At 40.1% G+C, this 14,194-nt stretch overlaps 1 protein-coding gene across 7 annotated transcripts in view; it reads left to right on the top strand.

The window, feature by feature from the left end:
* The window catches only part of Cdkl3 (cyclin dependent kinase like 3), a 34,809-nt gene that overhangs the window by 6,957 nt on the left and 13,658 nt on the right, over positions 1-14,194 (top strand). For 6 of the 7 annotated variants that reach the window (XM_051180745.1, XM_051180749.1, XM_051180748.1 and 3 more), the window contains exons 3-6: positions 2,463-2,657; positions 6,265-6,443; positions 9,516-9,628; positions 12,002-12,141. In XM_051180745.1, coding sequence (XP_051036702.1) covers positions 2,463-2,657; positions 6,265-6,443; positions 9,516-9,628; positions 12,002-12,141 — 627 coding nt within the window. The remainder of the gene's footprint in view (positions 1-2,462; positions 2,658-6,264; positions 6,444-9,515; positions 9,629-12,001; positions 12,142-14,194) is intronic. The other variant, XM_051180750.1, reaches the window with a different exon arrangement.

The following is a 14,194-nucleotide window of genomic DNA, read 5'->3' as shown; positions in this document are numbered from 1 at the left end:
TGGTGCAGTGCCCACAAAGGCCAGAAGAGGGTATCATATTACCTAGAACTGGAGTTAGAGAGCTGTGAGCAAGGGTTCAGGACCAGAGCCTTAGGGGCCTGAGAGTTGACTCAGCTGTTAAGAATAATTGTTGCTCTTCCAGAGGACCTGGGTTGGATTCCTAGAGGCCAGATGGTGGGATTTGATTTTCTCTTCTGACCTCTCTGGGCACCAGGCATGCATCTGGTGTACAAAAATATATGAAGGTAAACTCACACACATAAAGTAGTAAAATAAATAAATCTAAAAGAATTAGAGTCCTCTAGAAGATCAGCCAGTTATTTTAATTGCTGTTTCATCCCTCCAGGCCCCTTCTTTTTACACAAAATTTTATTGCATAGTCCAGGTTAGCCTGGAACTCAATGTGTAGTTCAAGCTGACCTCAAAGTCTTCCTCATTCTGCTTCAGATTTTGGAGTCCTGGGAGTGTAGGCACGTGCCACCACATACCACTTTTCAATTTAACATAATCTAATAAGAGGTTTCTTGCATTTGTTAATAGCCTTAACCTAAAATAATTGCCCAAATAATTCAACTTTAACTAAATTTTTATGGTAAAATCTGATTAAATTACTGACAGAACAGTTAGAACAGCTGTGGAAAGGTTATCTAGTAATAGAAAAACATATAATTGAATACATTAAAAAAGAAGTCCCCTACTGTTTTTGTTAGCTCCTTACTGCCTCCACTGTTTTGCTCCTGTATCTGGATGTCAGAGGTCATGTTGGGTGTTTGCCTCTTATCACTCTTACCTGTCTTTGACACGGAATATGAAGCATCATTTGAGGTAGGAATGGCCAAGCAGTGAGCTCCCCCCTCCATCTACCCTCCTCACTCAGAGCTAGTTACAGGCACCCACTGCTATGTCTGGCTTATCTGTGGTTGCTGGAGATTGAACTCAGGTTCTCATGTGTGCATATCAAGCACTTTCTCACTAAGCCATTTTCCCAATTCCTTAAAATTATTGTTGACCATGGCTGATATGAGTACAGAAAGGATTTTTGTTCTGTTTTTAAATTACTTATTTTTGTTTGTATGAAAAGAAGATCTCACTTATCTGCCTGTCTCAGCCTTCCAAGTAGCTGAGACGAGCGTTTTGTTGTTTAATAGAATTGTAGAATCGTCAGCGAATAAAAATATCATAAATTTGCATATTTATGTTGTTTCTAAGGTTACAAATTATTTCACATATTTGAAGGTTGTTAAAACATTTTGTTATTCTTTTGTTTATGAAATGTATTCATAAATAGGCCCTAGAACTTATGGTTTATTCTGTACATTTTTTTTTTTTATTTTTTGAGCCAAGGTTTCTCTGTGTAATTTTGTAGATCAGGCTGGCCTCAAACTCACAGAGATCTGCCTGCCTCTGCCTACTAAGTGCTGGAACTGCCTAGTTTTATTTTCTACAAAATTAGAGGATAAGTTGTGTAGCACATGCTTAATGATGTTGAAGTCTATGCTTGGCCTGAAGAGGTGGCTCGGTGGTTAAGAGCTTTTACTGCTCTTGTAGAAGACCCAGGTTTGCTCCCCAGCACCCACATGGTGGTTCACAACCATCCTTAACTCCAGTTCCAGGCAACCCAACATCATCCTCTTCTGACCTCTGAGTGCCATGTATATATGATACACATATATACATGTAGACAACACTTATACATAAATGTCTTAAAATGTAAAAATCAGTGCTCATTGGAAAATATGAGGACCTTAGGGGCCTGATACATTCCTCTCAGCATGTGAGAAGATCCCAAGTTCAGTTGAATGTGGCTGCATATATCTTTAATCCAGCATTTCTCATTTAATCCCAGCATCCAGCACTCCAGAAGCTGAAGCAGAAAAGTTGTGAGTTCTGGTCTAACCTGGGATACATAGCAATCCCTTGTCTCTGAAAAGTCAAAGAACAATAATTACAAAAGTAACAAACATAAAACAAGGTCCATTTTATTTTATTTATTGATTTTTATTTGTTTTAAGACCAGGTCTCTCTCTGTAGCTCTGCCTACCCTGGAACTCCCTATGTAGACTAGGCTGGCTTTAAACTCAAGAGTTTGGCCTGCCACTACCTTCCAAGTTCTGGCATTAAAGATTCATGCCACCACTCCTGGCCCATGAAGTCCTTTTAAATTTCACATGTTAAGCACAAACCAAATTAAAAAATAGCAAAACATTTCTCATTACATTGTGGTATATTAGTTCTAAATTATTTTAATAATCAGATGACATGTCTCCCCTTTCTCTACAGAGAGCAAGAAATTGCTTACAGTAAATTTGATACATTAAGAATGTGCCAGATCACTTAAGACATTTCTGTTGAATGAAAAGAATCTGAAACTGTTCCTGTTTCCTTTCAAAATTATATAGGTGTTTGAATGAATTGCTGTTTGAAAGAATTTTACTTAAAACTCTTGTTTCTTTTGTTAATAGCAATTTCGTCATGAAAACCTGGTCAATCTGATTGAAGTTTTTAGACAAAAAAAGAAAATTCATTTGGTATTTGAATTTATTGACCACACAGTCTTAGATGAGTTACAGCATTACTGTCATGGACTAGAGAGTAAGCGACTGAGAAAGTACCTGTTCCAGATTCTCCGAGCAATTGAGTATCTTCACAATAATAATGTAAGTGCTTCAGAGTGAGCCCAGCTGGGACGGGGATGACTCACCAGTGCCATTTGAATAGTTCTATTTTTATGAAGGTGGTTAAGATATTTCTGTGTATAAGACTAATAAGCTTCCTGAAAACGAGGAGGGGGATATTGCCTTTCAGTTTATTTGCAGAACCCAAAAGCATTTATTGAGTACTTAGTAATTGTAATGATGAGGTAGACTGAGTCTGAGGTACTGTTAATTTTCCAATAGCTGTGACCAAAACAGCTGTGAGAATAATTTAAAGGGAGGAATTATTGTTTTGCCTTGTGATTTCAGAGGTTTCAGCCCATAATTCTCTTCAAGCATCATGGCTGTAGGAGCATGGAACAGTGTGCTTGTCTCATGGTAGACAAGGAACAGAAAGAGAAAGGGTCCCAGACAAGGTATATTCCCTCAAGTATATGCCCTGGTGACCCACTTCTAGCTAGACTTCTTCCTGAAGTTTCCTGAGCCACCTCCAAAGGCAGCAGCAGCAGGGATATTCCTTTCAATGAGCCTTTTTGAGGGGATACTTCATATCCAATCAGTGGCAGATGCTAAAAGAGTATCAACGATTTGGTTTAAAGGCATCACCACTGAACCGAAGAACATCTCTGGAAAAATGCATCAAAATGTTGAAAGTCAGAGCTGTGCTTTCATGGGAGATTCCTTTAAATGAAGGGAGATTTAGGGTCAGGAGGTGGTAAGGGAATGGCAAGTCAGTGGATGCCTTTAGAGGAAGACAGCAGAGCAAAGTGTCATCACTAAACCTGTAAAATAATCAAGGAGAAAAAAGCTCAACTGATTTTAGTACTGACTTCAGTAGTATTTAAGTAGTAATGTAGCTCTTCAGGTTTTTTGAGACATGGTCTTTGTCATACTGCTATCCTGACACCTGCTGTGTAGGCCAGATTGGCCTTGAACTCATAGAGAACCTTCTGCCTCTGTCTCCTAAATGCTGGGATTAAAGGTTTATACCACCAAAGCCCAGCCTAGCTCAGCAGTTTTTTGTGACACTTTATTTTTTGTCAGATGACTATACTTTCTGGAAAATACATATAGTCAGGAAATAGCAATAAATTATGTATCTAGGAAAAAGTAATAAAATCCTTTGTTTTTTGAAACAAGGTCCTCAATGGGTAGCCCAGGCTAATGCCAAACTTAGTATATATCCCAGGCCAACCTCAAGTTTCAGGTCTTTCTGTCTGCCTTAGGCTTCAGAGTACTAGGATCATAGTGTGAGCCATCGTCTTGCATTTCAGAGATCATTTTGTTAAGCAGTTGGTACCGGTACAGCTATATCCTCCAGAATTTCTCTGATGGCTTCTACTGCTTTGATTTGCTAATAATACCACATATTTCATGGCTTTGAAAAATATTGTGATAGTTCATGTGGTAATGTCCTTGCCAGCTAGACCTAACAGAAGGCAGTTATGAGATCATCAGGAGTGTATAGAGCTAGGCATGAGGTATACACTCGGACTCAGGCCGAGGCAGGAGGATTGTTGCAAGACCAGCAGTGCTATATTTACAGTTTTTGAAATCACACTAAGCAGTGTTTTCGCCACAAGTAATCTCTGAAAACCAACATGATTTCATATCCTGGAGATTTAACAGTCTTTGTTTTATTTATTTGTTAAGACAGGGTCTCTCACATAGTTCTGACTGTCCTACAACTCATTGGGCAGACCAGGCTGGCCTCAAACTCACAGAGATCTGTCTGCCTTTGCTTCAGGCCATCATCACAAAAGTCTTTGAGACTTAACCTTCTTAAGCTTCCCTTTCTTGTCTGTAAAATAACATGACCTTACCCCCACTGACTTTAAAATACCAAATAACCTGCTGGGCAGTGATGGTGTATGCCTTTAATCCCAGCACTCAGGAGGCAGAAGCAGATGGATCTCTGAGTTCGAGGCTAGCTTGGTCTACAGAGCAAGTTCCAGGACAGCCAGGGCTGCACAGAAAAATGTCTTGAAAAACCAAAAAGAAAAAAAATAAAATAGAATATCAAATAGGCTGTAGATAGAATGTGTTCTCTCCACACACTCCAGGCAAATTGAAAATGCAAGGCATGGATGGTGTCAGCAGGGAGTGTGGGCCAAACAGCAAAAGTTTGAGGATGAGGTAAAGTAAGTTGGATTGAAATGTAGCTAGGAATTCATTAGAGGGGAAAAGTGTACACAGTCTGCTACTGTAAGAGGGAGGTCAACCTGAGTAAGGGACTTAGGAGAGTGGCAGTAAGTCAGGGAGGAGGAGATATGGTTGCACAGTTGTCCTGAACAGAGTTTTTTTCCAGAGCACAAGTACACACACATGTGCACACAAAATTAACAAAAATCTATAAATATTTTAAAAGAAAGGTCAGGAGGGACAGTGATGCTCTCCTTTAATCCCAGTGCTCCAGAAGCAGAGGCAGGCAGACCTCAGTCTGGTTTGTATAGTGAGTTTCAGGACAGCCAGCACTTAAGCAAGACCCTGTCTCAGAAAACAAAAGACTGTCATAATGAGACTATTTTATTCAAGTACTATCTATACATGCTAACAAAAAGGAATAAATAAGTAAACGTATTTAAAGGTTGTTCAGCAAGTATAGTGCTGGCTTCTTGGAAAAACATCTACTGAGTTAGAGTGCTCTGTTTCCGGGTCCTTTTTTTCTTTTTTGTTTTGTTTTGTTTTGTTTGTTAACATACCCCCTAAGTTTTTGTTGAGAGTGGGATATTTAAAATAATGTGGCAATTATAGAAATCAGAGTTTTCCATCACTCTCTGGGCTTATCTTCCCACCCTATACACACCTGCTAAGTAGGTGTGGCTGGTCTGGAATTCATGATGATCAGGTGGCCGGCCCTGTCACTTGCTGAAGTTCTACCAAAAAACCAAAATGATACTGTCTCTGGAAAACAGCTTGTCAGTTTCCTCCTTCCCTCTTTCCTTCCCTCCCTCCATCTCTCCCTCTCTCCCTTTCTTTTTGGTTTTTCAAGATTGTTTCTCTGGAACTAGCTCTGTAGACCAGACTGGACTCAAACTCACAGAGATCTGCCTGCCTCTGCCTCCTGAGTGCTGAGTGTTGGCATACACCAACACTGCCCAGTTGTAGTTTCTTTAAAACAACCATCACCACCAAAATAAATAAAGCCATTGACAGTAATATTATTCATAAAGCCTGAACTAGTAACAAACTAAAAGTCCATCAGCTGGTGTATGATAAGTAGCACTCAGCATCTAAACATCTGTCTGGCAATCCGGCCTGTCCCTCTCCTGCTCAATTATTGGCTGTCCCACTTTTTATTAAACCAATCAGGTGCCTTAGGCAGGCAAGGTAAAACAGCAACACATCTTTACATAAATAAATGCAGCACAAACAAATGTAACACACCTTTACATAGTTAAAGTAATATTCTGCAACAGGTTTACCCTTTCAGTGTCTGTGTTGGCTTCATTTCATTTGGAAATGATGGATGGAGAATGTGTAACTATTTTACCCATGATTAGGAAATGCCTTCACTGTCTTAGCTGTGAGCTGGACTTCTCTCTGAATAGTTTTTGATTCTGTATAAAATGAAACTTTTAATATATCACATTTTCTGTTTGTTTTTTAGATTATCCATCGAGATATAAAGCCTGAAAATATTTTAGTCTCCCAGTCAGGAATTACTAAGCTCTGTGATTTTGGGTTTGCAAGGACACTAGCGGCTCCTGGGGACGTCTACACAGATTACGTGGCCACACGCTGGTACAGAGCTCCGGAACTGGTGTTGAAAGACACCTCTTATGGAAAGTATGTATACTCTGGGAACCCACCTGGTTTCTCCCAGGTGTGTCATTTTTCCTCTACTGACACTCTGGCGTCTGCGTCTGGCTTTAGTCAAAGAGGAGGGACACCTTTAAAGGTGCCCCCAGAAGACCCTGTGGACACCTGTGCTGCTGACAGCTGTATCTGTGCTTATACTGAAGTGTCTAATGACCGCAGCTGCTGGAAGCCTATGCACATGTCCTTACACTGTATCCAGGTTTGCTTTAATTTGTGCCACACCTCTGGCAGTGCTGTCTTCCCTCTGTTGATATTCTGCTCCTATGTTCTGCAACCGTTAAAAGAATATACTTTATTTATTAATGGGGTGGGGCCCATGGCTTGCATATGGGGGTTAGGGGACAACTTTCAGGAATCAGTTCTTTCCAACTGTGTGGGTGTCTGGGATCCAGCTTATGTTGTCAGACCCAGTGGCAGGCACCTTTGCCTGCTGAGCCGTTTTGACAGCCCCTCCAAAGACTCTTCAATCATTTACTATCGTGGTTTAATAAGAATCACGAGAAACAGATAGGCAGAATAGATGTTTATTCAAGGAGAAATAACTTACAACATAGACAGATGAACACCAGTAGGTTCCTGGTCCCAAGGATGCCTCAGGATGCTCTGCTTTCCGCGTGCTGCAAGCAAGAGAGCACTCCGGGGCTCCTCTTCAGACCTAGTTCCCCCAGGTTACTTCAGCCCGTCTCCATCCCCAATGGGCATGGTCAGTCCCACAGATATTGACAAAGTGAATATCTCACTACAATTCCCCTTTTATTCTAAAGAAAAGATTTAGGCTTGATACAAAACTATATACAAGACAGTGAATAACAAGTGTGCTCTAAGAAAAGCAAAATCGAGAACAAACAAACTTAAGACCTACATATCTAGTCCTAAGGTAAAGGCATAACAGAATTTACAATAGAGTTGTCCTAACCTGGAAAGCTTAAGTCTAGTACCTAATATATCTAACTAGGAAGAGAGAATAATAGTTGTGATAGTTTAATCTTCAACCTCATCAAAGACCTGAGAAGGAAAATAACAATACTAGGGTAGGCAGGAAGTGCGGATGGGCAACTTCCAAATGGTGCAGCAAGGACAGAAACAGCATGCTACCTGGACAGTCACCCAAGGTCTCACAGCAACGTTGGTACAGCCAGTTTTGGCTAAGGCCCAGAGTACCTGACAGACCACAACAAAAGCAGAGAGGTAAAAAGGCTGTCTTACCCTGACTTGGCAAGGTTCAGCAGTCTTCTATGTTTGTCTCCTGCAAGCTCATAGGACTGCATGTCCAAAACAGTAGTATAGGTGGGGGCAGTCCTTTGCCCAAGAGGCCATAGCTGAAGCAAGGATGGACTCCAGAAGGAGCGACAACAGTGTCCAACATATTTTCTGGAAAGCGAACGGTGCTGTCAGGAGCAACAGTGTCTCATGTCAACAGAGTACTAATATTAAAACATTAAAATGCCGTGTTCTGAGGGTCTATGAAGTGTTTGAAGATTAAGCATCTATGTCTGACTAATCTCATAGGTATAGGAAACATGGGTGAAGATAATCTGTAATACTCAGGAACCTAGCTAAAAAATTGACTGAAATTACCCTGAGTAAAGCAGGGACAAATACCTAAGCAATATAACTATGTACGTATATATACATGGAAATCCCTAAAACATAGGTAGTGTAGAAAATGTCTAGACCACACAGGTAGACCTTTTCTGGTTTTTGGTGGAGTTGAAGACAGATAGTTATAGTTATAGTTTTCCTTAGTCAAGATTAAAGATAAGTTATATATAGGACTTTAGACTCACAAAGATAGGATAGATGATAGAATATTTTCTTTAAATCTTGCTAAATGTTAATGGACTAGATATTGTTAACTGTGGTTCTTGTTTAATAACTTTTATTATATATTTTGCTATGTTAAGGTTAAAACCCTTTTTATTTTAGACAGAAAAGAGGAGATGATGGGAGATGTCATTCTGTAAATATGTTTCTCATATTACTTAATGAATAAAGCACTGTTGGCCAATAAGAAAGCAAGATAGGCAGGACTAGGAGACTAGGAGAGAGGAAGAGGGAGGGAGGAGATTCAAGATGTAGGACGGAGAGAGAACAGAGGTCCGGGCCCTCTCTCTGGTAAGATGAGACCACGTGGAAATACTTAGATTAATAGAAATGGGTTAATATTTAAGACAGAGCTAGCCGAGAAGCTAGTAACTGGCCAACAGCTTTATATCTAACACAGCATCTCTGTGTGTTATTTGGGGCTGGTGCAGCGTGGGACCAGGATGGCTGGGAAAAACATACTCATAGCAATTTATCATAATTCTGTGCTAAAATAGGATCTACCCAGTTTCCTTTTTCTTGGAAAAAGTGATAACATTTTTACTTCCTGTCCTTATAAAGACAGGAAGTAATGCTGTTCCAGATGGCTCAAAAAAGAGCACAGTCTCACGATTAATGAATGTCCTACAGTGAAAAATTGTAAATAATACCATTTAAACATTGTCCCTTGGGACTGGAGAGATGGCTCAACAGTTAAGAGCACTGGCTGTTTTTCCAGAGGTCTCAAGTTCAATTCCCAGCAACCACATGGTGGGTCATATCCATCAGTAATGAGATCTGGTGCCTTCTGGCTTGAAGGCATGCATACAGGCAGAATACTGTATATGTAATAAATAAATCTTTTTTTTTAGGGCCTTACTATGTAGCCTTGGCTGGCCTGGAACTCAATATGTAGACTAAGCTGGCCTCAAAACCACAGAGATCTGCCTGTTTCTACCTCCCTAGTGCTGGGATTAAAGGCATGCACCATCACTTGTGGCTTTCCCCCTTTTGGGTTGTGGTAATTAAATAACATAATGGCATATATTTCAACATTTTCTTTTGTGAACATTTTAATCATGTCCATCTGCCCTTGGTTTCTCTTCTCTTTCCCCATCGTACCAGCAAACATTCTTATCGTTAGCTGTAATCCAACATGAAATGTTTTTAGACTAGTTATTGTACATATCAGTGCCTGACAAAGTAATTTACTCTGTGTTCTTTTCTTTTTTCCAGACCAGTGGATATCTGGGCTTTGGGCTGTATGATCATTGAGATGGCCACTGGCAATCCGTATCTTCCTAGCAGTTCAGATTTGGATTTGCTCCACAAGATTGTTTTAAAAGTAGGTAGGTATTACTGAAATACTCTGTTATGTGTCTAAGTAACTGCTTCCAGATCAGTTATGCTTGATGCCCATGGTTAGGGAACACTAAGGAAGTGCCTTGTGAGACAGGTGATGGCAGATGGGTTCCCATGCTGATGAAGAAGTCAGAAAATTGTTTTGACAAATAATATTTTCTTTGGAGGAACTCAAAGCAACATGTTAATTTTTGCTGCTAAGAAAAATAGTACAGTAGTGGTGCCCTTTACTGAGTTAAGTCTCCAACTCCAGTACTACATTTTTCTAAAAGTTGTGCTGTTCTAGAATTGAAAGTTGGCCTCTGCAAATATTTACTCTTTTAAACAAGTGCTTTTTAATAATAAAGTTGAGTCAGATGCTTTTGTTTTTAAAGCATTAGAAATAGAAATCAATTATTTGCTAATTTTTTTTTTTACTAAGATGGATTTGTTTTAATGGTGTGTGGGTATGTGCAATTAAGGGCTGGAGCCCACAGACCAGAGGTGTTGCATCCCCTGGAGCTGGAGTTACAGCAGTCAACTGTAAGCCACCAGATGTGGGTGCTGGGAACCAAACTTGGGTCCTCTGGAAGAGCAGAGTGCCCTTAACCCCTGAGCCATCTATTCTAGTACCCTTAAATCATCCTGTTTATCAACAACCACTGCAAACCCACAGTAGAAAACCATGTAGCTAAATAATGTATTCAATAAGAATAGTTGATGAAAAGTAAAATTTAGGTACAATCTGTTTTAACTCCTGCTTTTCCTGTGTCTGATGAAGCAGTTTAAGGGGCATCAGGTTTATTTTGGCTCATGGCCCCAGTTACAGTCCATCTTGGAGCAGAAGTCATGGTAGGAGTTTGAGGGCCTGATTACCTCACACCCACAACCAGGAGCAGAGAATAACAAATACATTCATGTTGCTTGGCTCCGGTCCTCCTGGATCCAGCCAGGGAGTTACCATCCACAGGAGGAGGCCAATTAATGCAATCAAGATGACTCCCCTGGGCATGCCCCAAGGCTTCCAGGTGGTGGACAATTAACACTGATCACCATAACTACCTAAACATTTTGATAGTTAGCTTTGCACATGGTATTTTAATCTGAAAGAGGAACTTGAGGAGCCCCAAGTGTGTTGGGGAACTCTTCATAAACACATAATTGCAGGATTCTGATGAAGAAGGTACTGTGAACAGTCATTAAAGCAGTAAAACCTGGATTAACATTGATTGAGGATGATTTATGATTAATAAAAGTCAGACAGAGCCTTGAAGCATCCACTTTATGTGCCTTTTTAAAGTCCTGTTATGAGACTTTGTTAGTAGAGAGCTTGGAGGTGATGACACTAACCCTGTCATCTTACAGAGGGAACCAAGCCATAAATGATGGAGAGATGTGCTCGGCGAGCGCGGCACATTATTAGTGGTGGGGAAGGTGCCAGAGCCTAATCTCCATTAGTGTTCACAGTTCTTTGCACTCTGGGACTGCTGCTGGTCTTTCTTCTAGACCAATGGTTCTCAACCTTCTAATGGTGCAACCCTTTAATACAGTTCCTCATGTTGCAGTGACCCCCCCCCAAGCGTAAAAATTACTTCATTGCTGCTTCATAACTGTAAATTCACTACTGTCATGAATTGTAATGTGAGTATCTATGTTTTCTAATGCTTTTAGACGACCCCTGGGAAATGGTCCCTCAACAACGCCAAGGGGTCATGACTCCCAAGTTGAGAACCATTGTTCTATACACTACTTCGATTTCTAAATTACTGTTTTGTTTTTTTTTTTTGTTTTTTGTTTTTTTTTTTGTTTGTTTGTTTGTTTGTTTGGGTGGTTTTTTTGTTTGCTCTATTAGACCAGGCTGGCCTTAAACTGCCTCTGCCTGCTGAGTGCTGGTATGCTACCCAGCACCTGGCTTTATTGTTTTAGCTGTTTTGAGTAAGGTTTCATTCAGTTTGTAAGGCTGGTCAACACTTGACAGTTAAATCATTAAGATACAAATAGAGAAACATGTTAAATTTTAAAATACTCTTGCTGGTAATTATATATGTCTTAGAGTTTGGGGGTAAAAGAACCATATGGTTTTATGTATTTTGCTGCCTGTCAGCAACTTACTGGAGGAAACCTCAAAGTTTAAAACTTATTTAATTTTCTTTACAGAGTTGGAGATTAAACGTGGGCTTCACACTTGCTAGACAAGCACTCTACTGCAGACCTTTGTCCCTAGCCTAGAACCTCTATTTTTATGACATAGATTTTTTTCTTTCAACTGTAGAGTAAAAACTGGTATTATTCCTTTTCTTCACATTCATAATTGAGAGCAAATCACATGGGATTTTTACCAAGAGCAGTTTCGTGACTCAGACACTTACTTCTCTTTGCAGGCAACCTGACCCCGCACCTGCACAACATCTTTTCCAAGAGTCCCATCTTTGCCGGGGTGGTTCTTCCTCAAGTTCAACACCCAAAAAATGCAAGAAAGAAATACCCAAAGCTCAACGGATTGCTGGCAGATATAGTTCATGTATGTTAAGATGTTAAAAATGACTAAAATGTTGCAGAAATATAATAACAAGGAGTCTTTTCTTCTCTTTGATGTTATAAATGAAGCCCACAGCTGGGCAAGCATTCTACCACTGAGACACACTCCCAGCAATAATACAGTTTTAAAATGTTACTTGAGATTCCAGAAAGACTCCTAAAGTGACATTAACATGTTACATAGAAATTAATAGAGAGAAATTTAAATTTGAGATACTTAGAGGTAAATTGGGAGCACTTGAAGGACTTTCCATGTTTTCCACCACCTCCAGCATCTGGTCTACCAGGCGAGAGCTGTTCTTTGTCCTGTGCTACCCTAACTTTCTACAGAGGCATCTGTTGGCATTTACCATTTGAATGCTCAGGGTACACCAGCACCCAAATTCACACATCAGAGAAAATAATACAAACTTTTTTAAATTATTATTGTTTTCAAAACAGGGTTTCTCTCTAGCATTGGAGCCTGTCCTGGAACTTGCTCTGTAGACCAGGCTGGCCTTGAACTCACAGAGATCCACCTGTCTCTGCCTCCCAAGTGCTGGGATTAAAGGTGTTCACCACCACCACTACCCACCCCCCCCCCCGCAAGAAAACACAAACATTTGGTTTTTCGAGACAGGGTCTTTCTGTGGTTTTGGAGCCTGTCCTAGAACTAGCTCTTGTAGACCAGGCTGGTCTCAAACTCACAGAGATCCACCTGCCTCTGCTTCCCAAGTGCTGGGACTAAAGGCATGCACCACCACTACCCAGCTGAAAACACAAACATTTTAAGAGGTGTGTGTGTTGGTTTGTGTGCTGTGTGTGTGTGTGTAGTATACATACTTAATAGTATGAGAGTGTGTGCACACAGGTGCATCTTGTATGCATGTATCTCTAGAAACCAGAACTTGGTGTCAGGTGTTCTTCCTTGACGTTCTCCATGTTTTGTTGTTTAGACAGAATCTCTTTCTGAGGTATATATAGTTCAGTGATATTGTACATAATTTACTAACATTCTCAAGGCCCTGAGTTTAATACCCATCTTGGGAGGGGGGAGGTAGGAGGAGGAATACAGGAGAGGGAGAAATGCCTGTCAGTTAATCAACCTGTCTCCTCTTCACTAGTGCTGCGTTACTTACAAATACATGTAGCCGTGACATCTAAACTCAAGTCCTGAAGCTTACATGGCACTTTACCAACTGAGCCATCTCCATAGCCCTTATTTCTTATTTTAAGTTTTAAAATGTATTAAAACTAAGTAGCATATGAACACAGCACAAAATTCAAAAATGTAAGGTAGGTTTATTATGAATAGCAAATCTTATTTTATTTCTCTAACTAGCCAGTTTCCTATACCAGGAGTAAGGTGCTTATTTCTAGATGACCATTGTTCTGGAATATTAGTTTAAGATGTGTTACATTCATTTTTGCTGTGGAATATTTATTTAATGATGCAAAGATATGTTGCATTCTTTTTTTATTTAAGATTTACTTTTATATATACAGTATTCTGTCTGCATGTATACCTGCAGGCCAGGAGAGGGTACTGGATTTCATTACAGATGGTTGTGAGCCACCATGTGGTTGCTGGGAATTGAACTCAGGATCTCTGAAAGAGCAGTCAGTGCTCTTAATCTCTGAGCCATGTCTCCGGCCCTGTGCTGCATTTTATTTTATTTTATTTTTAACTCTAAAGGTTGTGTTACTTTGCCTATCTAAAACACCTGATTAGTCTAATAAAGAGCTGAATGGTCAATAGCTAGGCAGTAGGTGGGGCTGGCATGTAGAGAGAATAAATAGGAAAAGAAGAAAGAGGAGCAAGAAGAGAAGAAGAGGATACCAGTGACCAGGTAACTAGCCACACAGCCATGGAGTAAGAAAGAAAGATATACAGAATAGAGAAAGGTAAAAGCCCAGAGGCAAAGTGTAGAAGAGGAGAAATGGGATAATTTAAGTTAGAAAAGTTGATTAGAAACCAGCCAAGATAAGGCCAGGCATTCATAAGTAATAAATATCTGTGTATTTATTTGGGAGCTTAGTTGTGGGCCCCCAAAGAG

This window comes from Phodopus roborovskii, unplaced genomic scaffold (genome assembly GCF_943737965.1).
Source record: "Phodopus roborovskii unplaced genomic scaffold, PHOROB, whole genome shotgun sequence".
Taxonomy (NCBI): domain Eukaryota; kingdom Metazoa; phylum Chordata; class Mammalia; order Rodentia; family Cricetidae; genus Phodopus; species Phodopus roborovskii.
The sequence above is the reverse complement of the archived record's forward strand: the minus strand, read 5'-3'. Positions and strand labels throughout refer to the sequence as shown.